This window comes from Rhineura floridana, chromosome 13 (assembly GCF_030035675.1).
Source record: "Rhineura floridana isolate rRhiFlo1 chromosome 13, rRhiFlo1.hap2, whole genome shotgun sequence".
Lineage (NCBI taxonomy): Eukaryota > Metazoa > Chordata > Lepidosauria > Squamata > Rhineuridae > Rhineura > Rhineura floridana.
In genome coordinates, this window is record NC_084492.1 from 6,842,495 (window position 1) to 6,868,085 (window position 25,591).

General features: G+C 46.6%; 1 protein-coding gene across 4 annotated transcripts in view; it reads right to left on the reverse strand.

Moving 5' to 3' along the window:
- DOK4 (docking protein 4) overlaps nucleotides 1-25,591 on the reverse strand; it is an 89,374-nt gene that overhangs the window by 3,640 nt on the left and 60,143 nt on the right. For 3 of the 4 annotated variants that reach the window (XM_061593769.1, XM_061593771.1, XM_061593770.1), the window contains 6 exons: nucleotides 15,998-16,105; nucleotides 14,493-14,607; nucleotides 14,223-14,342; nucleotides 13,514-13,703; nucleotides 7,341-7,482; nucleotides 4,262-4,385 (listed from right to left, as the gene is read on the reverse strand). In XM_061593769.1, coding sequence (XP_061449753.1) covers nucleotides 4,262-4,385; nucleotides 7,341-7,482; nucleotides 13,514-13,703; nucleotides 14,223-14,342; nucleotides 14,493-14,607; nucleotides 15,998-16,105 — 799 coding nt within the window. The remainder of the gene's footprint in view (nucleotides 1-4,261; nucleotides 4,386-7,340; nucleotides 7,483-13,513; nucleotides 13,704-14,222; nucleotides 14,343-14,492; nucleotides 14,608-15,997; nucleotides 16,106-25,591) is intronic. The other variant, XM_061593773.1, reaches the window with a different exon arrangement.

A 25,591-nucleotide genomic window follows, 5' to 3' on the forward strand; every position in this document is an offset into this window, starting at 1 on the left:
AGCTGTGACCAGACCAGGAGTGAGGAACCTGTGAGTGCCCTCCAGGTGTTGCTGGAGTAGAGCTCCCATCATCCCTGACCATTGTCCCCGTTGGTGGGGGTTGATGGGAGTTGGAAGCTAACAAAAACTGGAGGACCAACCCAGGGCTAGACCAATCATTGGCCTGATCCAGCAGGGCATTTCTTACATTCCTGAAGATGGGGCAGGGTTTCCCCAAGCTCCACCTGTTGCCTCTTCAAATGTACTCATGGAATCATAGAATTGTAGAGTTGGAAGGGGCCCATAAGGCCACTGAGTCCAATGCCCTGCTCAGCGTAGGAATCCAACTGAAAGCATACAATGCAACTTAAGGCATACAATGCAGGAATCCAACTTAAAGCATTCTAGCACCCTGCACAGCAACTTGAAGGGCAGGGATAGGCAAGAAGCGGCAGAAGAGGACCACATTCCCCAGCCCATCCTTCTGCACGCTGGTTGCAGGTATTTGTTATGAATGGTTCAGGCAGAGCAGGCTGCAGGTTATTGCTGAACATAAGATGAGCCTAGTCCAGTATCCTGTGCACAGTGCAGCTAGGGAATTCACTCCCACAGGAGGCAGCGATGGCCGCCAATTTGGATGGCTTTAAAATAGGGTTAGACAAATACATGAAGAGTACGGCTATCAATGGCTGCTAGCCATGATGGCTCTGCTCTGCTTCCACAGCCAGAGGCAGAAGCTTCTGAATACCAGTGGCTGGAAACCGCAGGAGGGGAGAGTGCTGTTGCGCTCAGGTCCTGTTTGTGGGCTTCCCATTGGGACATCTGGTTGGCCACTGTGAGAATAGGACGCTGGACTAGATGGGCCACTGGCCTGATCCAGCAGGCTCTTCTTCTGTTCTTATCCTGTTCTTACAGTGGCCAGACAGATGCCCACCAGCAGGACCGGAGGGCAACAGCACTCTCCCCACTTGTGGGTCCCCGCCAGCAATTCCCAGAGGCATGCTGGCTCAGACAGTGCAGAGCACAGACATTGTGGTTAGTAGCCACAATGTAAATGTACTGCCTTCAAGTCGATTCCGACTTATGGCGACCCTATGAAGAGGGTTTTCATGAGGCTGAGAGGCAGTGACTGGCCCAAGGTCACCCAGTGAGCTTCATGGCTATGGGGGGATTCGAACCCTGGTCTCCCAGGTCGTAGTCTAACACCTTAACCACTACACCACACTGGCTATATTCTTCATGAACTTGTCTAATCCTCTTTTAAAGCCATCCAAATTAGTGGCCATCGCTATCTCTTGTGGGAGCGAGTTCCATAGTTTAACTACACACTGTGTGAAGAAATACTTTCTGTCCTGACTCGTCCAGCTTTTAGCTTCACACTTTTTCCACACCATGCATAATTTTATACATCTCTATCATGTCACCTCTGAATCGCCTTTTCTCTACACTAAAAAGCCTCCAATGCCGCAACCTTTCCTCATAGGAGAGTCACTCCATCCCCTTGATCATTCTGGTTGCCCTTTTCTGCCCCTTTTCCAACTCTACAATATCCTTTTTGAGGTGGGGCGACCAGAATTGTAAACAGTTTTCCAAGTGTGGTTGCTCCATAGATTTATATGACAAACGATGATGAAAATGAACCAGATCACCAATCCATGTGCGATTTGACATGGGAGATCTGACAGTCTGACTGACAGGCCAAGCTAGTGGACCACAGTGGTTAACAGGGTGAGCTGTGAGCCCAGAAGTCCCTGGTTGGAATCTGCCATGAATACAATCCTCTCCCCTAGACCTGTATGGGAACAATATAGTCTTAACTGACAGGATCACTGTAGACGTTATTGGGTTGTATCCAATGTTAGTCTCACTTAGAGTAGATCCGTTGAAATTAATGGGCATGACCAATTCGAGAGCCAGTGTGGTGTAACGGTTAGAGTTTCAGACTTGGACCTGGGAGGGACCAGGGTTCAAATCCTCACTTGGCCATAAAGCTCACTGGGTGACCTTGGGCCTGTCACAGGCTGTCAGCCTAACCTACCTGTTGTGAGGATAAAATTGGGAGGGGAGAACCATATTTGTACACCACCTTCAACTCCTTGGAGGAAAGGTGGGATATAAATCTAATAATAAATAAATAAATAAATATTACATTAATAATAAAAGTCCATTAATCTCAATGGGTCTACTTTCAGTGGGACTTAGCTGGATGCAATCCACTGTAATTATGTATGTGACACATGTCAAATATTTCTTGATGTGCTATGTGGGTGCTAAGTTTTGTTGCGGTTATTCATTATGCTGTCACTAAACTTTGCCAACCTCGTGGCTGCCAGTTGTTTTGGACTACAACTCCCATCATCCGCAGAGAGCATGACGGGGTTACTGATGGGAGTTGTAGTCCAAAATAGATGGAGGGCGCCAGTCTGGCAAAGGCTGGTGAGTTTAAACAGAGACAGCCTTTGATTCCTTGTTATTACATTCTAGTATTCTACATTACTATACTTTTGTAAAACTATCCTGAGAATTGTGGCAGAGAAGTACCATGTCATAGACTGATCGACCCACAAGATAGAGAACCACTTGATCTGCAGGGTGGGCAGAAACATCCTCAAATAGATAAATGAATTCACTGGACACAATCTAGCCAAAGTGAAGCATTTTTTAGTCCCATTGATTTCAAAAAGGGGAGAGTTAGGTATGTGCTGAAGCTTTCCCACGTAAATCAATAGGGCTTAAAAGTGCTTCATTTGCTTTGGATTGTGGCCACCGTGTTTTAAGATGCCAATACAGTATCTAACATGATTGACTGCAGAACAGCATCACAACATTGTTTTAAATTAGCGGCATCCTAAATCCAGAAAAATCTCTATGCACTCAGGAGGTAAAGATGTAATGGCTGTGGTTATGTGGGTGAGAGGTGGTTGAGAGACTGCAAGAGCAGCTGGGTGGGCAGAATTTTCAAGAGTTCAATTTTATGAGCTATACACTTTTTTCTATTTTTAGAATTTTATATTGATAAGATTGTAACATATATAGGTAATGTACCGATATTCTTGGATTCCCACCTTGCCTTAAATTGTTGAAATTGGGTTTATTATGTACTTGGATTTTATTTTTATTTTCTTAATGTAAACCACTTTGAGATCTATTGATAGGAAACAGTCTAGATATATGACTGATATAAGTAAATAACTAACGAAATAAGAAAGATGGCTTACAGTGCAATCCTGTCCATGTCTACTTAGAAGTAAGCCGCATTGAATTTGATGGGACTTATCCCCAGGTAAGGCGACTAACCCGTGACCCTCCAGATGTTGTTGGACTCCTGTTCCGAGGAGCCAGCATGACTAATGAATGAGGGATGATGGGAGTCAGAGTCCAGGAACATCTGGAAGGCCACAGGTCAGCCACCTCTGGTGTATAGGATTGCAGCCTTATTTTACTTATTTATCTTGTTAGATTTATATCCCACCCTTCCATACAATAAGCCATAAAAAAACATTAATCAGAACTTATTAAAAATGACAGCAGTTAATACCTTTAAAGTTTAAAAGGTGCAGGGCCATTAAAACAAAACTGTCTTTTAGTGAAAACATATTTACAAAAGGTTTAAGCTCAGCACTACAGGTTTCAGAATCTATTTCAGATAACCACCCAAAAGAAAAGTGGTACTCTTTACATGATGCAAAGAAAATCTTAGAGCTTTAAATCATGTTACTTTCCTTGGAATGAAAGCAATGGAAGCAGGCTCAAACTCAATACAACCTGTGCTGAGCCCTCTGTAAAAAGTGAAAATCCAGCTGCCAGCTGTCTTGTGGGAAAGACAGCTGATCAGTGAGATTTTAATTTTTTCCAGACAGGTCAGCCCTATTATAGGGACAGCCAATATGGCAGCCTAAAGGCTGGAGCTGCCTGCAAAGCTGCTTTAATCTGCACCCACCCACCCAGCAGCAACCCTCCCAAATTTGAATCAAGATCCCCAAACACCCGCTGCAGCCCTAGTTGCACACCCCAGAAATCTTTGGGGTCACAAACTAGAGATGTACTTCAACTGGGTGTTTTGCTGGGTCCAATGCAGGATGCAGTCAGTTGCTGGATTGTGGGAGATTTTCTTTTTTGTGGGAAGTGAGGGAAAGGGAAGGAGGAGCTGCTCATAGTCCCAGGCCTACCCCCAGGCCTACAGAGCTGCAGAAACACACCTACAGATGAAACATGGGACAGAATGAATTCAGGGGAAAAGCTGCGTTTGTCTCCCTCGCCCCCACGCAGAGGAGAAACTCACCACCATAGTTTGAGGATTCTGCAATGTTCTGCGACCCAGTAATGTGGTGCCAGTAGGCGCTGCGCGGCAACATGGTGGTGGGTGTGCAGGGGTAGGAGTAGTGTTCAGTGCCCTTGTTCAACAGCTGGAAAAGAGGAAAAGCGGGTGGATGCCAGAAATCAGAACTGTGCATAGCAGGTCACTTTGGAGCATGGGAAGAAGAGGAGGAGGAGGAAGGACTGGCTTCCTGCAAACTACCCAGCGCAGTTTAAGGGGTTGGTACTGATGTACAAACCCCTGAAAGCCCAGGTATTTGAAGCAGGAGCGGAAAACCAGACCAAGGGCCACTTTCCCTTCTGGGCAATCTTCTGGGGGCCACATGCCAGTGGTGGGAGGGCTAAACGCAAAGTGGACAGAGAAACAAATGCAAATTTTACTTTGTACAGTAGGCTACTTTCTACACATATTCACACACCCCTCTCTATCCTGGGAAGCTGGTCCTGGCTAGTCCTGTCAATGGGTAAGGCCCAAGGGGGGGCTGTCATGAGAGAGAGGCTTTTTTGCTGATGGCACCCCAACTGTGGAACCCCCTTCCATGGGAAAATCAATTGTCCCCCACACTGATAACATCCAGGTGCCTTTTGAAAGCATATTTATTTGTCTGAGCCTTTGGAGCATAGCTGGGATGGAGCCTAAAGGCTTCAGGTTTACTGTCTGCTGTGCTGTATTTTAGTTCTTTATATAGATAGTTGCTCATATCTGAATTACTGTTTCATCATGTTTGCATTTTTATGGTTGTTGCTAACAGCCCTGGGTTCCTGGGAGGAGGAGAAGGAGAGCAGAACTATCAACGTGTGTTATCTGCATTACCCAAAAGTAATCAAAAGATTCTGCACCTAAGCAATGCCATTATTAGCCATTCCTGCATCTGGGGTAGCTTCCTGTTCTGTAGGACTCTGGAGCAAGACCCCACAGACCAGCCTTTGCCACCCTGGTGTCCTCTAGATGTGTTGGATCACAGGCTCCTAGCCTGGGGCTGATGGGAGTTGTGGTCCAAAACATCTAGCCGGTACCAGGTTAGTGAAGGCTGCCCTAGACTGACTGGACCGATTGGCAAAAATCTATGGCAGAGGTAGCCAACATGGTGCCCACCATGTGGACGACAACTCCCATCTTGTTGGACTACAACTCTCATCAGCCCCACCAGCATGGCCAAGAGTGAGGGATGATGAGAGCTGTAGTCCAACACCATCTGGAGGGCACCACATTGACTAACTGCACTCTATGGCATCTCATGTTTCTGATTTTTGTCCTCCCCGCCATCACCTGCTTTGCACTGAATGCCTTGCATTCAAAAATCCTAGGTTCAGTCCCTGGCATCTCCCAATAGAGCTGGGAAAGACTCCTGTCTAAAACTGCTGAAAGCTGCTGTCAGTTGGCAACAGACAATCCTGAGCGGGATGGACCAGCAATCTCATTCGGTATACGGCAACGTCTTGATTGTTTGGCTCCCGTACATTATGGGACCCTTAGCATGCAGAAGGTCCCAGGCTCAATCCTCAGCATCTTTAGGTAGGACTGGAAAAGACTCCCCACCTGAAATACTGGAGAGCCTCTGCCAGTCAGTGTCAATGATACTGACTTAGATAGACCAGTGGTCTGACTCAGTATAAGGCAGCTTCCTAAGCTGCCATGATGCGGCTCTATTCAATCTGCTACCAGATTCCTGAGCCGGCAGATATCTGGCTTTTCATTTACCATCGTGAAAACATCTAATTATTCTAAAATGAATGAAAACATAGCATTGTTTAACTTTATTTGAACAACTGAGCTTTGGTGCCCATGTCAAGCCTGGGGTAGCCCAAATTTGCAGGATTTCTTTTATTTTGCACAATTTATTTGGCTTTTGTGGCTCACTGGGATAAGGCAAGGAGCTAGGCATTTGGGACTACCTCCACTGCAAGTAATAACAAAGAAACAACCTCCTAACGAGGCACACAAAAAGTAAAAGAAGCCATGATGGTCCATAAGAAAAAACTCCAAAAACCACAATTGGGCAACACCTTTATTGAAACCAACTAAAATGTCACAAAAATATGGCAAGCTTCTGAGTTCTCCAGAACTCTTCATAATCTTGCTTGATCAAGAGTTCTGGAGAACTTGAAAGCTGGCTACACTTTAGTGACATTCTGGTCAGCCCCAATAAAGGTATTGCCCAATTCTGGATTTTGACTTCCTAACGGTAAGCGCAGGCTACTTTGGGAGGCTGCTGAACCTCCTTCTGATACTTTGCACAAACCTGAGCTGAGACTCAGCCATTTTTTGCGAACGGGGCCATTTCACGAAAGACTCCGTCGTCTCAGAGATGTAGGAAATGCTGGGGGAAGCCGTCTCAGAACAGTGAGATAACAAAGTTCCCTTAACAAGGATGACTCTAGTAAGTTACTGATAAAGACTGAGGTTCTCAAAATACTGGAGGATCTGGCTCCCATAACATCCTAAACAGAACCACCCAAATTAGGAGGGAAATTATGAAACCTTCCCCCAATACCACTGTTTAATTCTGCCTTCCCCAACCTGGTGCCCTCCAGATATTTTGGACTACAACTCCCATCAGTCCCAGCCAGCATAGCTGTCGTACCTCTCCAAAACATCTGGAGAGGTTGGGGAAAAGCTGGTTTAATTGCTGTTGCTCGAAGAAATGGCTCAAGGGGTAGAGTTAAAACTATTAAACACAGGCGTTAGACCAGCCTTGTCAAACTGGTTTTTTTCAGCTGTTTTTGGCCTACAATTCCCATCAGTCCATGGGAGATGCAGTCCAAAAGGTCTGCAGGGCACCACCGTGACAAACTTTACATTAGACTAACTGAAGTTAATATTTGCCTGATCTTTTAAAGGTGTCATGAAAGTCAACAAATACCTCCAGGAGTCCTACATGCAAACCTCCCTTTCGCACATTTCTCTGCGCGGCAGCAGACTGAACTTGTACAGTTCAGCTTTTGCAACCAACGGCTGTTTCCAACACTCACTTTCATTATCTCCGGTGTCAAAGAAGTGATAAAAACGCCTACGCTTCCCTCCACACACCCCTGATGCTCACCCTCACATTTTTCTCCATTTCCAGCAGGACGCGCTTGTGCTGTTCGGCAATGGCCAAGGTGGCGCTGTGCACCCTCTGGTAGATCTGTTCACCCTCCTGGGTCTGAAAGGTGTACAGCCCTTCACCGGCATCACACATCCTGCTAAGCAAAAGGGCAGCAAGATAGAGCAAGAGGTCAAAAAGGAGATCACAGTGAAGGGGCATTTCCTTCCCAGCCCGTCCACAAACCTCATGCAGGCTGCTTCCACCCTGTGTGTGCTGTGCACATTGTTCCTGCTCCATCTCTCTCCACACACACCACATGCACATGCAGACACACCACTATACATTTACACCTCAATCCTGCATGGACTTCACAAACATGCATACCCCACACACATACAAGTCATCTTTACAAAATCATTGTTTAAAAAATTACAGCATTTTTATCCAACTCTTCAGTCCAAAAAAGGCTTGCAGTTGCTCACAAATGTCAGTGGTAAGAGAGTCCCTGCCTTCAGGCTTACAATCTAAAAGACACGACACAAAAGGAAGAGGGTTCCGGAGGGAGGAGGGAAGAAAAAGCAAACTCAGGCATTATTTCTTCATTACAGAGTCCTTATAATGACCAGGAGGAAAGATTTCAAAGATGGAAGGAGCCAAAAGCTGCTGGTGCTTCAGCAGGGCTGACGGAGAGGCCCTCTAGTCCCATCTCTCTCCCTCTGCTACAGCTTGCTGAAACAGCTGCTTTAGGTGACATCTAAGGCAGGAGACTGATGGACTGCTTTTATGTGCCAAACATTGCTGAAGTGTGTCCTGAACTGCAGGCTCCGGCAGCGCAACACAGGAGCCACTTTTTTGTGCCACTGTGACAGCTTGCCAGAGGGGGGAGCCGCTGTCTTGCTCTCTGCTGTATTTCAGCACTTCTAGTGCAGATGGCCAGGAGGTTCTATAAAGTGGCTCCTCGGTCTGAGCAACTTGTCCTCGCTTGCCTGCTTCCACCAGATTATCAGCTCCAATGATGCTACCCACTCCTCACCCACATTACGAGTGTGTGGACCCTTGAGTTGCTACGGTGCGTGACACACACTGGTGTGCCCGCTCATGAATTGCCAAAAGAGAGGGCGTGAGAGGGTGCAGATTCACATAAAAATCACATGTGCTAGTTTTTACATGCAAATTTAGAAGAAATTACTAATACTTAAACAGAAATACATTTCATCTCACCCTAGTGGGGAAAACTACAACTAGGCAACCTGCTTTGTTGTGCCTACTCAGTCTGCAGTCCAGGTGCTCACTGTGGACAGGCAACTTCCAGGCTTCTCCAGCTCTCCCTCCCTGTGGGCTCTTTATCTTTAAGCTGGACTTGGACCAGGCAGTCATGCACGTACAGGGCACCTTCAAACAGAGGACTGCCCTCTATAAAGTAGGACACACAGCCACCCTAGCTGCCATCTACTGCCATTTAGCGTGACAAACACAATCCCAAGGCAAACACTGCTTGGTGTTTTCTGAAACGGTGACTAAAACAAAAGATGCATAGCTGCCTCTTAGAATTCCGTTGCCGTTCCAAACAAGGAAGCAACAGAATATGCCATTTTTAGAAGCCCATGTTTCCCTAGCAGTTCAAGCACATTGGAATCTGTTGTTTTCTTGTGATCATTCTTCTTATTGTTTATCTCAAAAATCCAATTTTTGTTTGCCACCCTGGGCTCCTTCTGGGAGGAAGGGCGGAATAGAAGTCAATAATAATAATAATAATAATAATAATAATAATAATAATAATAATAATAATAATAATAATGATGATGATGATGATGATGATGATGATGTTGAAGCATATTAGAATTTGGAGCAGCTCTGACCCAGGTTTTACTCAGGACTTAATCTCCCTCCCTCTCTCCACAACCACATAGACCAGAACGGGTCGCAGGGACAATGAAAGATTCAGGTAGGCCTCACTCTTAAGTATTGGGACTGCCTTCCAGTGGATCCCGACTTATGGTGACCCTATGAATAGGGTTTTCATGGTAAGCAGTGTTCAGAGGGGGTTTACCATTGCCTTCTTCTGAGGCTGAGAGGCAGTGACTGGCCCAAGGTCACCCAGTGAGCTTCATGGCTTTGTGGGGATTCGAACCCTGGCCTCCCAGGTCATAATGCAACACTCTAACTACTACGGCAGACTGGCTCTCACTCTTAAGTATTAGTTGTAATAAAACCATATAGCACTCTTCTCTACATATTTTTGGGTCCATGAAGAATCTTTCAAAACACAAGGTCCTCATTCGCACCAATGCTAAGCCAAATCACAGCTTAGCAGGAATAAGCAAACATGCAGCCCCCCAGATAGGCGATAGTGGATATTTTGCTCATCCCTGGTCATTTGGCTGCTGCGCTAAGCTAAGCTAAACTGTGGTTTGACTTAGTGCGTCATCTGAACTCAGGTGCTGTAAACCATAATCTAGACTAAACCATGGCTTAGTGTAGCACAGCAGCAAGATGACCAGGAAGGAGCAAAGTGGCTGCAATCTCTTCCCCAGAAACCCGCACATTTGCTTGTTACATGCAAACCTGGCTATATGAAGAAGCAAGGACAGGTGAAATTCTTTCAAGAAGTTGATGTGGGTTGCTTATACAGTCAGGTAATTCCAGCATTCACACTTGAGGCTTGGTGCAGATTCAACAATGGAGACTGGGAGCACTTGCAGGCTTGCTCAGTCCCTCGCATGACTCCGCCCTCTTGTGCAGGCCTTGTCCCCCTCCCGCTTTCCCTTTTGGAACTCACTATAGTTAGTACTATATCTGCAACAGCATTTTCCCTAATCATAATCAGCATCAAACAGCAGTTTGCAAATATGATTAGATGCAGATTTGCAAATTGTGTGATTCGCATTGACATTGGCACGGCGTGTATCTTGCTCTGAAGCAAACAGTTCCACTGCGCTACACACACCCACAGGATTGCAGCCTAATATTTGCCGAAGTATGCCCAGGGAGTCTGAGGGCCTCTCCAGACAATCTACTTATTGAGCATTCATCCTGATTTGCTTGCACAAAGCTTATATGCAGAGATTAGATTATATCCAGTCTTTACTGAGAATTTGCTCCAATTTATTTGTGGGGCGGTTATACAGCTATGAACATTCATCCTGCATTCATCCCACACTTTTCAATACATTTCCAAACCACAAAAGAGTCTGTCATTTTTTAAAAAGTGGGTTTGTTGTGCTAAGGTGACAGAGAGCTTTAACCCACTTCAGTTCTGCAAACCTAAAGTGCCAATATGTGCTTGAATCCCTCCCACAGAAGATGGACAGCCTTCAGGCACCCGGATGCAGTAACAGATGGAATATTGCACCACATGGATAGTCCTCTGAACAAATCATGCATTCTCCCTCTGTCGTCCCACCCTGGAAAAGAATGAGGTGAATGGGACCTCTGCCTTGCTAGGAAGTTTTTATCCTTACAGTACAGTGGGCGGGTTATTCCCCCTTCTTTTCTTGCAGCCAAAGAAACAAACAGCTTTATTGTCAGAACAGCCCTGTTCCATGGCCTCAGAGCAGGGTGGGACAGCACTGGAAGACTTTCTCTAATCTCTGTATAAAAGCTGGGCATAATGAGTCAGTGAAGGTCTGGGATAAAAGGAAAAGATCAAATTTCTTTCCTTTGTAGATGGTAATTAGCTGGAGTCGCTAATAGGTGCAGACTGGGATGATCTAAATCATTTTGCAAAGTTCCTAACGCAGGCCTACAAAGGGGAAGGTCTGAGAGCTCCTGGGAACAGACGTTTGCCTTCATGGAGCAGTGAGGTTTTAATCCTGCCATGGGGTGGGAACAGCAAACAGCTCGGCTTTATTGCACGTTGATGGTGGGCTTACGAGGCCGTTTCTCCTCCACCCTCCTGGGGCCATCATCGCATGTGATACAATCCGCCCATATGAACTGTTCAGAGCCCTCCTTCATAGGGCAACAGATTCTCCCTGAGGGTTTAGAAACACAGGAAGCTGCCTTATATGGAGTCAGACCACTGGTCCATCTAGCTCAGCGCTGCGTGCACTGAATGGCAGCAGTGCTCCAGGCTTGATATTTCCCAGGCCAGGTAGGGATGCCAGCTGAGGATACAGGGCAGCCCAGGAAGGGATGGGACTAAACTTGGATCATCTGCTTGCAAAGCTTGTTCTCCTGCCCAACACATCTTAAAGCAACACCGGAAACCGCTGGATATTGTGTCAGACCAGTGGGTCCATTTAGCTCAGTACTACCTACACTGACTGGCAGTGGCCTCTCCAGGGTTTCAGGCAGGGTACATTCCCAGCCCTACCTGGAGATGCCAAGGATTGAACTTGGGACCTTCCGCATGGAAAACGGATGCTCTATCACTGAACTACATCATCTCATCAATATATATAACTAGGGCAGTGGAACTGCTGTAGAAGAACAAGCTCTCTTCAGGCATTCAAAAAGAATGTGTGAGGGTCAACCTGGGGGGCTAACCTTCATGCATCAACCAGGAAGGTGTGAAGGGAAGGCTCGGAGGGGGGGCAACACATGAACGGGCCTTTTCAGTGGTGGCCCCCCAGCTGTGGAATGCTCTCTCCAAGGAGGCAAAGACCTTCCTTTTCATTCAGGCTTCTGGTATACTGTCTTAATCCTTTTTTTTTTTTGAGAGGGGGTTAAATTTTGTATATTGTATGTCTTAAAATTTGTTTTATATTGTATGTTTTTAAAATGTGTTGTAAGTCACCTAGAGACCACCAGATATGAGGCTACTAACAAATTAAATAAATAAATAAATAAACAAATAAATAATAAGGGGTGTTCTAAGTGTGCTGGCTGGGACTGATGGGAGTTGTAGTTCAAAATACCTGGAGGCCACCAGGTTGGGGAAGGATGTCCAAATGTTTTACCAATAGGAAGTTTCCAAAGCAAAGATCTCTGGGAAGTGTAATATGCCAGGGCCTCTGGGCAATTAGTACGTTCAGGCCTAACAACATTTTTAGGACTTACCCCTATTAATTTGACTGTAAATGGTTTAAACTGATTTAATTACTATATTTTGACACTGCTGTAATCCACCCTGGGTGAGGGGTACGTAAGAGCCCTAATAAATAACAAGAACTTCCTGGATTTTATGATGATTTAAGGGGGGGTTGTTGTTTATATTTATGTATATATTTTGTCGTTGTCACTGGACACTCTGAACAAAGAAAGAAAGAAAGGAGCAGTCTCGTCCTTCATGCCCTGACCCCGACTGCTGTTGCTAGGAAGGTATGTTTTGGGGAAAGGGCGGGGAAGATCAGGTGCTCAGAATGGCCCAAGCTTTTTTACAAGCTGAGCCAAAACTGAAAGAGATATTGGCTTGAGTGGCAAAAATCTCATTATTTCCGAATAGGGGGTGGGGTTAGTTCCCACTACCATCCAGTTGCAAAACTCAGCAACAACCCTGACTGCAGTGAATATGTCCTTAGCAGTAAATACATGGCGGTGGTGGTGCTGGTGTTGGGGACAGCTATGGGGAGCTATGGATGGGTGTCTCAGAGCTGTCCAGTGCCTGTCCCATTTTTATGACTACAACCCCCATTTATATCCATTCCTGAACTCTTTCCATCCCATCTGGTCATTATAAAAACTTTGTAACTTTAAGGTCTGGTGCCTGGATTTGCTTTTTTCCTCCTCCCTCCCTCCCTCGCCTTTTTCCTTTCTGAATCGTGTCTTCTTTAATGTTTTCCTTCTCCTTCCCTAGCCCTTTTTCCTTCCACATCCCGTCTTTCAGAGTGCAAGCCCAAAGGAAGGCTGCCTTGTTTTTACTAATCTGTAAGTAACTTTTGGAGACATTTTTTTTTTGCTAAAGAGTGGGGTAAAAATGTTGTAAATAAACAAATACATAAGAAACCCTACCTTTCCCACAAGAAGACGCATACCCTCCCCACTGCCCCCCACCTTGCACTCTTTTTATTCTTACAGGCAGGTTAGGCAGAGATATCATGAACAGCCCAAGGTCACCTCATGAGCTTCACAGCTTATGAGCCATTTCTCAGTGGTTATAGGCAGTGTGCAGAGCTGGGCCAGTACTTTAAATCCTTCCCAAGTTCCCAAACACACAAACTGCATGATGAGCTCAGGGTTGCAAGCCTTCTGGGTCAGAGGTAAGCCAAGCAGCCCCAACGCATGTGCATGTATGTGCGCGTGCATACCGGCCAGCCTCAAAGGTGAACCGTGTGGCATCTCGTCCGTAGCGACGCAGTGAACACAAGGGCCAGGAGACGAGCTTGATGCGGGGGTTGTGCATGTCCCAAAGGTAAATGTTCTCATGGGTGATCTGCAGCTTGCATTCTCCGTAGATGTCCAAGTTGGGGCAGGGCAGGAGGAAGACGTTAAACCGATCTGCAGGGGAGAGATGCACCGAGCCAGGCTTGACAGCCTCCTTGCGGACCCCTCCCATTCCTCTCCTCCCAAGACTTAGCTGGGGCACCAGCAAAACCCGCCAGTCCGATGTCTCCCAAGCTCGATGTTTCTGGCTCCAGTTAGTTGCTTCCTAGACTAACTCTAGTCCCCTCCCCCTTGCTTATTTATTTTTATTTATTTATTTATTAAATTTATATACCGCCCGACTAGCTCCCCTGGCCTTGCTCCGTGCTGTCTGGCCACAACCCACAGCTTAGCTCTCAACACTGCCTCGGTCCCCACACTTTCCCAGCTCACCGAATTCCCATTTCCCGGTGCAGTTCCCAAGGCCGCCTCTAGGTACAGCTGCTTCTGCCCTGGAGAGGCGCCTGCAGTGTTCTGCTCAAGGAGTTGCCCTCTATATTGCCTTGTAAGCCATTTGCAAGCATGTGGCTTTCTGCAGCCTGTCTCTCTGCCCTCCTCCCTCCAGAGCGAGCCCAGGGCAGCCACCCCCCTCACCTGTTTGCTCACACTGCACCCCAGGTGCCAGCAGGTCTGGCTCTCCCAGGCTGATGTCATTGAGCCGTGCTTCCAAGCACTCGATGGACAGAGTTTTGTACCACTCCTCAGCCTCCAGCTCTGCAAGATTGGAACCGCCCACAGTCAGTGTCCAGCATTCCGCCCCGTTGCCAGTCAGTGCCACCCCACCCAATCGCAGGCAGCCTCAGAGGGCACTGCGGCCTATCTCCACTCAACAAACTTCCAGAAATCCCGCAACCGGACGCCTACCAGATTCACAGGTGAACGTCCGAGCCGAGTCATCTGTAAAGATGATTGCCACCGCCTGCCGCTTGGTCTCCTTTGGCAGCCTCGTGATGCATTTCACATTGCTGATCTCGGTGACCTATAAGAGAGGAAGAGGCTTTATGGATGAACCTTCTTCGGGGGCACCACCAACTCCCAAGAGCCCAGCTTCCTCTGCGGAGAAGAGGCAAGGAATACCAGCTCTTTGACAGTTGGGTGGCCTGATGTTAAGCAGGAGCAGGGAATCTCAGGCCTGGGTGCCAAATGTGGCCCTCCAGGGCTCCCTATCCAGCCCCCAGGACTCTCTCTAAGCCAAGCCCTTTGCTGGTCCTGGTTTGCTCTCTTCTCGAGTGATTCTGCTTGGCTGGAACACACCCTTGGACTGTGATAATGCCTATTGCTTGCCTGAGTGGAAGATGGAGACACGCGTGTGCCTGTGTGTGTAGAAACCTCTGGGTTTTGTGTGGCTGGGATGTACTCTACTGTGCACAGTTAAGAGTCACGTCCTTTGGCCCCACATACTTTTTACCTTTGGCCCTGCCCGCCACTGACCCCTGGAAACTCGCCCCTGAGGGAATGTGGCCCCTGGCCTGAAAAAGGTTCCCCACCCCTGATGTTCAGGGTCAAACGATCGCTTCTTGGCTTCCGCACAGGGAATTGCACAGTTGTTTAGGGCGGAGAGAAGAAGTTGCTTTGCAAGCAGTAGCCAATGGGCTTGATGAATGTTCTCAGGATTTCTGGGATTTGAGGGGGAGGGGGGCTCTCTGGGATGGGCATTCTGAGACAGCGAGCACCTTACAGAGATGGGCTGTGCAGAGAGTTGTCTCAAGCTGCCTCAGACCTTCTTGGGTACTCTGTGTAAAGTGACAGGGTGCTACTGTTGAGGAGAGGGCCCTTGGATGGTCTGGAGGCCCAGGTGGATGTGCAGGCTTTTTCCAGCCCTGTTTTTCAGGAACTTGAGGGGACTGGGATTTGGAGATGGGAGTGGAATCGGTCTTTGCATCAGAGTGACTAAGGTGGTGAGGAATGGAAGACCCAGGAGGCCAGGTGAGAGGATGGAAAGGATGAGCAGCAAGAGACGAGGGCCAGAGGTTCTCTCCGCTTCTGAAACATAAACAGGGCTATTTTTGCCACGATGGCTCCCTTGGGCAGGGAGGCTTTTTCCAGCCTGCAATGTCACATAGACCACAATGGTGCCCCAGGGAAGCATTTGAGGATAATGAGAATGTCGCTGAACTAGGAAATGTCGCTGGTCGTCACTGGAGCAGGCAAATTGCAAGCTGGCTCTGTGTAGGAGGTTGCCCACTCCTCAACCTCCCGGAAGGTGCTGGGAATGAGGGAAGCGTAGCATGGGGTGGGAGTGGGGAGGGCTGAGGATCATCCTGGGAGAGCCAACAGCCCCACGTCCATCTGCCCCCAATCGCACAACACTATGCAGCCCCTTCTCCCCAGAGCAGAAGCGTCATCACATCAGGAATTGGGATGCTCACCTTTGGACATCCACGCAAGCACACCGACTTCTCATCTGGATACTTCTCCAGCCGCTGGGGGCCTTTGCTGGAAGATTTCCGGAACACGAGCCAACAGCGCCGGTAAATCTGCAGCGAGAAGGAAGGAAGGAAGGAAAGAAGGGTCTGTTTACATAAGGAAGACACAAAGATTGTAAATGGACTCATCCAAAGCCCCAAACACCCACCTATACCAGCACAGGTGTTTTTGCCAGATCCTTCTTTGTAAAACATTTGGGGGGCCCTTCTCTGCTTCTCTGAGAAACTCAGACATGAAGCTCACTGGGTGGCCTTGGGCCAGTGGCAGTCTCTCAGACTACCCTGCCTCACAGGGTTGTTGTGAGGATAAAGTGAGGAGAGGGAGAGCCATGCACGTTACCTTGAGCTCCTTGGAGGATATAAAAGGTGGCATATAAATGTAATAAATAAATAAATGAAATGGAAAGTGCTGAAAGAGAGCCAACAAGACTGGGGTTCCAGAGTCTCTGGCTGCTTTCACACTGCACTTTATTCCATTATTCTGATTATTTCTTACCTGGGAATTTGTGCATTATATTTAACCTTTCACACAACGTACAAGCTAGTTCTGGAATTCTAGTGGAATATTGTGCAAGTGTAGCACAAATTTTCGTGAGAAATGATACCCAGAAACAATCCGTTTGCAAGGCTGGGAACCTGGAAGATTGCAGGAGTTTTGTGCTAGCTGCAGCCACTCACATGACAGGCATCCCAGCATGCAGTGCGTTCCCACCCTGTAGTCCTACAGGGTTCTTTTGCCTGACGAAAATTGTACTGGTGTTCTGGCATAGGCACAGATGGCAGCAGCATTCCCCCCATATACCCTCATGTCGATACAACTAAAATAATTTTAAAAGTCAGATCCTAAAGGGAGAGGGCTTGCATGGCAATGGGATGAGATCTTAGACCTCCTACACTGTGGGGAACAGTGTGCATGTGTATAATGGGCAAAGGACAAAACAAGACATTGTTCATTACAGCCGTGTGAAAGACAGTTGCGCGAAATGCCGGTATATTGGCTGAAAAATCTACTGTTCCTTAATCCAAGAGGTACTGCAGTGTGAAAGGGATTTTAGAAATCGGGACAGAAGAGCTACCTTTTTAATCCATTAAACTAAAGCAAATAAGCCCCATGTGTAAAGCCAGCCTCTCTCTCTCTCTCTCTCTCCCTCTCTCTCTTTCATCCTGGGCTCTGTGAATTGCTACCTCTGACAGGTGGCATATGTACTGTAGTTCTCTCCCTCACCATTTCAGCAGGTCAGGTTAAGAAGGTTGACCCATGAGCTTTCTGGCTGTGAGGATTGGGGGATCAACACCTATCCGCCACGCCTCCCTGGTTATTACCAACGGCATGTTGTGATTTCATGGATCGCCTCACTGAATGGATTTCATGCATCCCATCACACATGGGGCGGCATCATCTTAAGAGCCTTCTTCAGCCTGAGGGCCACAATCCCTTCTGGGCCACATGCCAGTGGTGGGCAGGGCCTGAGGCAAAAGTGCGCAGGTCAAAGGATGGGAGGAATCGTTAAGGATGAGGAGGAATTTGATTCAGTTCACATTTAAAGGCAAATCTATCAAATTCACACTCTCCAAAACAATGAGAGCTGAAACATCCTTTGTTGAACTTATCCAAATTTTGTGATATAGTTCTCCAAATAACCAATGTTTGCAATAAATAAATAAATCATATATTCGGGGAAGGTGTGCATCAAAATGACCATATTTGTGAAAATAATAGCACATCATATGTTGTGAACCGCCCAGAGAGCTTCGGCTATGGGGCGGTATAGAAATATAATTAATAAATAATAAATAAATAAATTAGGCAATTGTCTTTCAAAACTGTGTGCATTAGTCAAAACAGCATACAAAAATGTGTTTGTAGGGTCGGGGCCTGGGAATTGGGTGTGGCCTAGTGAGAGCCCCAAAGGCTGGACAGAGAGGCCTGGAGGGCCGCATTTGGTAAACTCTTCACTGAACAGCCACCGCATTTTAAGGATGGACAGCCCCTTGCCCTCTTGTGACTACTTAAGCTGCTGTGCCTCCTTGATTGATGGCATACAAAGATGCTTCCCTCCCTCTGAGTTCAGCCATTTCATGTCAAAACAAAGGCTAAGGAGAAATCCCCACAAGAAAAAAAAATATGGTGCAAGGTTAGCGATGGGCCAAAAACCAGTAGCAAATGTATGTACTGTAGGGGTGTCCTGAAGCTTCAAGAGAAAGCTCTATGGAGGCACATACTCAGAAGTACCAGGGTAGGAGCTTCCCTTTCCTTCCTTCCTTCCTTCCTTCCTTCCTTCCTTCCTTCCTTCCTTCCTTCCTTCCTTCCTTCCTTCCTTCCTTCCTTCCTTCCTTCCTTCCATTTGTCCTCCACAGGAACATTATGGGTACCCTCCTGGCTTTTATTGCAAGTGTATTCTGCAACATGTTATTGGCACAATAAAAGTGCATGAGTGGTGGATTAGTTGTTCTGCAGTGCTTCCCCAATGCTATCACATTATTGCTGTCCAGAGGGGCTATAGTGCAAACAAGCCAAAACACACACACACCTAGAACATTTGTGGTCTGAAAAATTATGGGATTTCAGCAGGAACGTAGAGGATATGCACTGACTGGAAATGAAGCAGCATGGATGCCGCAAAATGTCTGCAGGAGCAAATAGTATTGGTGGCATATGACAGCCCCAACAGGATCATGAGGACAAAACATCATGAATGCACAATTAAAAAGGCTGTCTGGAGGGGCCCTACGGTATCCATTTCAACACAACAGAGTGGATATTGTTGCTTATGCAATTAGTACATATAGTGGAATTAGTCACAGGCCAGGGGTTGGGATAACAGAAAATGCATGATGACTGACCACTGCTCTTCCATTATTTGTTCCTGTTATTTGCCACAGGAGAAGGAAAGGATAAAGTTGGTTTATTACCAAAGGCAGGGATGGAGAACCAGCTGTCCTCCACATGTTGTTGTACTCCAACTTCAACAAGCCTCATCCAACATCGCCAAGGGTCAGGGAAGATGAGAACTGCAGTCCAGCAAACATCTGGAGAGCCTCAGATTTCCCATCCCTGCTGCAAGGCATAATATGCACATTTTTATTTTGTCTGAAATCTGGAAGAACAACTACTACTACTGGCAATCAGTCGTGACTGAGTAAGATTGTCTTCCAAACTAAGGCTGGTTGGAAGATGCCTGTGCGTGAATTTGATTATGTGGGGAGATTGGCGCACAATGATCAACACACAATCTTGACAGAAAAAGGCTTTGATCCAATGGCATGGGATACCACAACCAGGAGACCTGGTGAAATGGAGAAAACCAGTGGGATACGGTTATCCCTGGATATAAACTATATCAGAAGGACAGGGAAGGACATATTGGTGGCAGAGTCGCTCTATACGTGAAAGAAGGCATTGAATCCAGCAAGCTCGAAACCCCAAAAGAGGTGGACTCCTCCACAGAATTGTTGTGGGTGGTGATACCATGCCCCAGGAGGGATTTAATACTGGGAACGATCTATCGTCCCCCTGATCAAAATGCTCAGGGAGACCTTGAGATGAGATATGAAATTGAGGAAGCATCCAAACTAGGAAATGTGGTAGTAATGGGTGACTTCAACTACCCGGACATAGACCGGCCACATATGTGTTCCAGTCACGACAAAGAAGCAAAATTTCTAGATATTCTAAATGACTATGCTCTAGACCAGTAGGTCATGGAACCGACCAGAGGGACGGCAACCCTGGACTTAATCCTCAGTGGGGACCGGGACCTGGTGCGAGATGTAAGTGTTGTTGAACCGATTGGGAGCAGTGACCATAGTGCTATTAAATTAAACATACATGTAAATGGCCATTCGCCAAGAAAATCCAACACGGTCACATTTGACTTCAAAAGAGGAAACTTCACAAAAATGAGGGGATTGGTAAAAAGAAAGCTGGAAAACAAAGTCCAGAGGGTCACATCACTCGAAAATGCTTGGAAGTTGTTTAAAAACACTATATTAGAAGCTCAACTGGAGTGCATACCGCAGATCAGAAAAGGTACCGCCAGGGCCAAGAAGATGCCAGCATGGTTAACGAGCAAAGTCAAGGAAGCTCTTAGAGGCAAAAAGTCTTCCTTCAGAAAATGGAAGTCTTGTCCGAATGAAGAAAATAAAAAAGAACACAAACTCTGGCAAAAGAAATGCAAGAAGACAATAAGGGATGCTAAAAAAGAATTTGAGGAGCACATTGCTAAGAACATAAAAACCAACAACAAAAAATTCTATAAATACATTCAAAGCAGGAGACCATCTAGGGAGACAATTGGACCCTTGGATGATAAGGGAGTCAAAGGTGTCCTAAAGAACGATAACGAGATTGCAGAGAAGCTAAATGAATTCTTTGCATCTGTCTTCACAGTGGAAGATATAGGGCAGATCCCTGAACCTGAACTAACATTTGCAGGAAGGGATTCTGAGGAACTGAGACAAATAGTGGTAACAAGAGAGGAAGTTCTAAGCTTAATGGACAATATAAAAACTGACAAATCACCGTGCCCGGATGGCATCCACCCGAGAGTTCTCAAAGAACTCAAATGTGAAATTGCTGATCTGCTAACTAAAATATGTAACTTGTCCCTTGGGTCCTCCTCCGTGCCTGAGGACTGGAAAGTGGCAAATGTAACGCCAATCTTCAAAAAGGGATCCAGAGGGGATTCCGGAAATTACAGGCCACCTAGCTTAACTTCTGTCCTTGGAAAACTGGTAGAAAGTATTATTAAAGCTAGATTAACTAAGCACATAGAAGAACAAGCCTTGCTGAAGCAGAGCCAGCATGGCTTCTGCAAGGGAAAGTCCTGTCTCAGTAACCTGTTAGAATTCTTTGAGAGTTTCAACAAGCATATAGATAGAGGTGATCCAGTGGACATAGTGTACTTAGACTTTCAAAAAGCGTTTGACAAGGTACCTCACCAAAGGCTTCTGAGGAAGCTTAGCAGTCATGGAATAAGAGGAGAGGTCCTCTTGTGGATAAGAAATTGGTTAAGAAGCAGAAAGCAGAGAGTAGGAATAAACAGACAGTTCTCCCAATGGAGGGCTGTAGAAAGTGGAGTCCCTCAAGGATCGGTATTGGGACCTGTACTTTTCAACTTGTTCATTAATGACCTAGAATTAGGAGTGAGCAGTGAAGTGGCCAAGTTTGCTGATGACACTAAATTGTTCAGGGTTGTTAAAACAAAAAGGGATTGCGAAGAGCTCCAAAAAGACATCTCCAAACTGAGGGAATGGGTGGAAAAATGGCAAATGCAATTCAATATAAACAAGTGTAAAATTATGCATATTGGAGCAAAAAATCTTAATTTCACATATACGCTCATGGGGTCTGAACTGGCGGTGACTGACCAGGAGAGAGACCTCGGGGTTGTAGCGGACAGCACAATGAAAATGTTGACCCAGTATGCGGCAGCTGTGAAAAAGGCAAATTCCATGCTAGGGATAATTAGGAAAGGTATTGAAAATAAAACAGCCGACATCACAATGCTGTTGTATAAATCTATGGTGCGGCCGCATTTGGAATACTGTGTACAGTTCTGGTCGCCTCATCTCAAAAAGGATATTATAGAGTTGGAAAAGGTTCAGAAGAGGGCAACCAGAATGATCAAGGGGATGGAGCGACTTCCTTACGAGGAAAGGTTGCAGCATTTGGGGCTTTTTAGTTTAGAGAAAAGGCGGGTCAGAGAAGACATGATAGAAGTGTATAAAATTATGCATGGCATTGAGAAAGTGGGTAGAGAAAAGTTTTTCTCCCTCTCTCATAATACTAGAACTTGTGGACATTCAAAGAAGCTGAATGTTGGAAGATTCAGAACAGACAAAAGGAAGTACTTCTTTACTCAGCGCATAGTCAAACTATGGAATTTGCTCCCACAAGACGCAGTAATGGCCACCAGCTTGGATGGCTTTAAAATAAGATTAGACAAATTCATGGAGGACAGGGCTATCAATGGCTACTAGCCATGATGGCTGTGCTCTGCCACCCTAGTCAGAGGCAGCATGCTTCTGAAAGCCAGTTGCCGGAAGCCTCAGGAGGGGAGAGTGTTCTTGCACTTGGGTCCTGCTTGCAGGCTTCTCCCAGGCACCTGGTTGGCTACTGTGAGAACAGGATGCTGGACTAGATGGGCCACTGGCCTCATCCAGCAGGCTCTTCTTATGTTCTTAACTGGAAGTCTTTTATCTGCTGCAGCCTTCATCCGCCTTCACAGCCGTTGTAACATACACGTTGTTATCCTCCGCCTGTTCTGCTGTTGAGGGCATTCTTGGATCATTCTTCATCTGGTTCCTCTCCCTTGACCTTACCGCCATGGGTGACCCTGCTGGGAGTACATGACTGCCGAAGGCATCCCTCACAGGGTTCACTGGAACACACAAGCCCACTCACCACTACAAGGTGACGATTCAGCAAGGGGTGGAATAACTACCATTAACTCTGGCTCTATTTGCCACCCAGGGCGCCTACTCGGGATCACACAACACACATGCTCAATTTCCCTGCAGTACTTGACAACAAGTTGATTAAAGAGGGGGAAGGAGGAAGTGGGTGGGTTTCTAGCTAAACCTTTTCAAGTCATGCTATATACAGAGTGCAAGGGTGCAACAGCAAAGAGGATGGGGGTTCCCTCAACAGGATGCCCCCTATCCAGAACACAAGAAGAAGAACATCCGGATTATAAACCAAAATCATTTAGATACTGCTTCTGCTCTAGGCCAAGAGCTTAAAGCTGGGTACAGATAAATCAGTCTTCCCTAACCTGGTGGCCTCCATAACTTTTGGACTACAACACCCATCAGCCCCACCCATAGTTGTAGTCCAAAGCAGATGGAGGCCACCAGGTTGCAGAAGGCTAGGGCAGATACTCATTGCAAGGCAGATAAAGTTGGGAAACAGCATGCTGTAAATGACAGAGTTAAGCAGAACCCTGAGCCTTTGCCTTCCACATCCAAACCCAACAGTCTATCCAACTGGATCCATTGGCTCCCAAGAGGAATGTCTCTAGTTCTCCCTGGGTGGGCTCAAACCACCAGCCATTTGTTTGGCTGACATACTAGTAACCCCCCCACACACACACTCCTTGACATGTTACTTGGAAGTAAGTCCCAGTACGCAGCCTGTTTAGGATTATTGTGTTGCAGAGATTATTGTCAGGTCTTGACCTGAAATTTCAGTCTCCTCCTTTGAAGAGTCTCCAGAGGAACAGCTAAAATCACAGGGTGTGAAAGGGCAGTCCCAATATGGGAACAGTATTCTCTGTTTGGCTGGGCAAGGACCTGCTATCAGCTCTCTTCCTGCATCCGTTAGGGTGCTTCTTTGCTGAGCCACTGGACAAAATCAGGCATCCTCCCCACCTCCATACACCAGACTCGGCTCTCTCTACGAGACCCCATTTCCATCCAATCAGGCTTCATCCCTGAAGTCCTTGACTTTGCCCTTCTGAACCTCAGGGGAACTGGCCATTAAGGTGCCCAAGTTTGCTAATGATACTAAATTGCTCGGGGTTGTGAATACAAAGAGGTATGCAAAGGGCTCCAAAAGGACCTCTCCATAGTGAGTGAATGGGTAGTAAAATAGCAAATGCAATTCAGAGTGAACAAGTATAAAGTGATGCACGTCAGGCAAAAAATCTTAATTTCACATATACAGGCGGGCCCAATATGGCAGGTTCCGTTCCGGACCCCTGCCATAAAGCGGAAATCGCCGTAAAGCAGAACCCCATTGAGTATAATGGGGTGTGTCGCGCAAAAATGACGCCAAAAGGTGCAAAAGCGGCTTTAAAATGGGGAATGAAAGCCGCCACATTAGCGCAATGCCGGGAAGCGAAGTGCCGGGAAGCAGGGCTCGACTGTATGCTCATGGGGTCTGAACTGGCAGTGACTGACCAAAAACGAGACCTTGAGGTCATATTAGATAGCTCCATGAAGATGTCCATCCAGTGTGCAGTAGCTATGAAAAAGGCAAATTCCATGCTAGGGATCATTATGGAGGAAGTGAAAGTAAAACTGTCAATATTATAAAGACGTTATGCAAATCTATGGTGCAGCTGCATTTGGAATACTGTATACAGTTCTGGTAGCCTCACCATCAGGGCCAGAGCCAGGTATGCTGGGGCCCTTGGGCACCAGCCTGCCCTGGGCCCCGGCAAACATGCACGCAAGCCCCACCTATCTGTCTCTCCTGTCTTTTGCAGCTGTGCGCTCCACTCACAGGGCTACCATTAACCAAGATGGTGGCGGAGGTTTCCCTATGAAGCTGAAGCCCCCACCACCATCTTCGTTGATGGCATGCATGGTGCTACGTCATCAACCAAGATGGCGGCAGCGGCATCAGCACTTTAGGGAAACCTCGGCCGCCATCTTGGTTAATGGCAGCCCTGTGCGTGTTGCCGCAAAAAACAGAAAGACAGGTAGGTGGAGCCAGCGAACAGGCAGGCGGCTTGCAAGCTCCCTCCCTGAGATCCGCGGCAGCTACCCTGCCACAGATCGCGGAAGGGGAGCGCTACCCCCCCACCCTATCGAGGGGCTTCTCAGGGGCCCCAGGCCAGGGCCCAACCTGGATGCCCTTGGTGATCAAGGAGATGGAACTGCTCACCTATGAGACAAGGTTGCAGCATTTGGGGCTTTTTAGTTTAGAGAAAAGGTCAGTAAGAGGTGATATAAGTGTATAAAATTATGCATGGCATGGAGAAAGTGGATAAGGAAAAGTTTTCCTTCCTCTCTCATAACAGTAGAACTCGTGGACATCCAATGAAGCTGAATATTGGAAGATTCAGGAGAGACAGAAGAAAGTCCTCCTTCACACAGCATATGAAATTTGCTCCAACAAGAAGGGGTGATGGCCATCAACTTGGATGGCTTGAAAAGAGGATTATTCAAAGTCATGGAGGATAAGGGTATCAAAGGCTACTAGCCACAATGGCTATGCTCTGCCTCCAGTCCATGGCAGTATGCTTCTGAATACCAGTTGCAGGAAGCCACAGGAGGAGAGAGTGCTCTTGCGCTCGGGTCCTCCTTGCATGCTTCCCATGAGCATCTTGTTGGCTACCGTGAGAACAGGATGCTGGACTAGATGGGCCTCTGGCCTGACCCAGCATGCTTTCCTTCTGTTTTTATAGCTGGTTGAACTACACTGAAAGATCTCAATTGCAGAGCATTGACTTTTTTTGTTGGCTTCTTGTAATAGGATGACACTTTTAGTAGAGGCAAGATTTATATGCTCTGGCAGCCACTTATGTTTGAGCCAATTTTCTACTCAGTGTGATAAACTAAGATTTTATTGCTATTGTGAATATTTTACTTTTTATAAATACTGTTATTCTACTTACTGCTTTTGCTTGTGACCTATGGTTGATACAATAAAAGAGAGGTGATAAAAATCAATTAAAAATAATTTTAAAAATCAGATTTTTAAATTTAAATTGGATTTCAAATTTTACTTAAAACAATTAGTAACAAAGAGCATAGATCAAAGATATCACCATGAATACTAATAATACAACTTCTAATTATATTCTATGA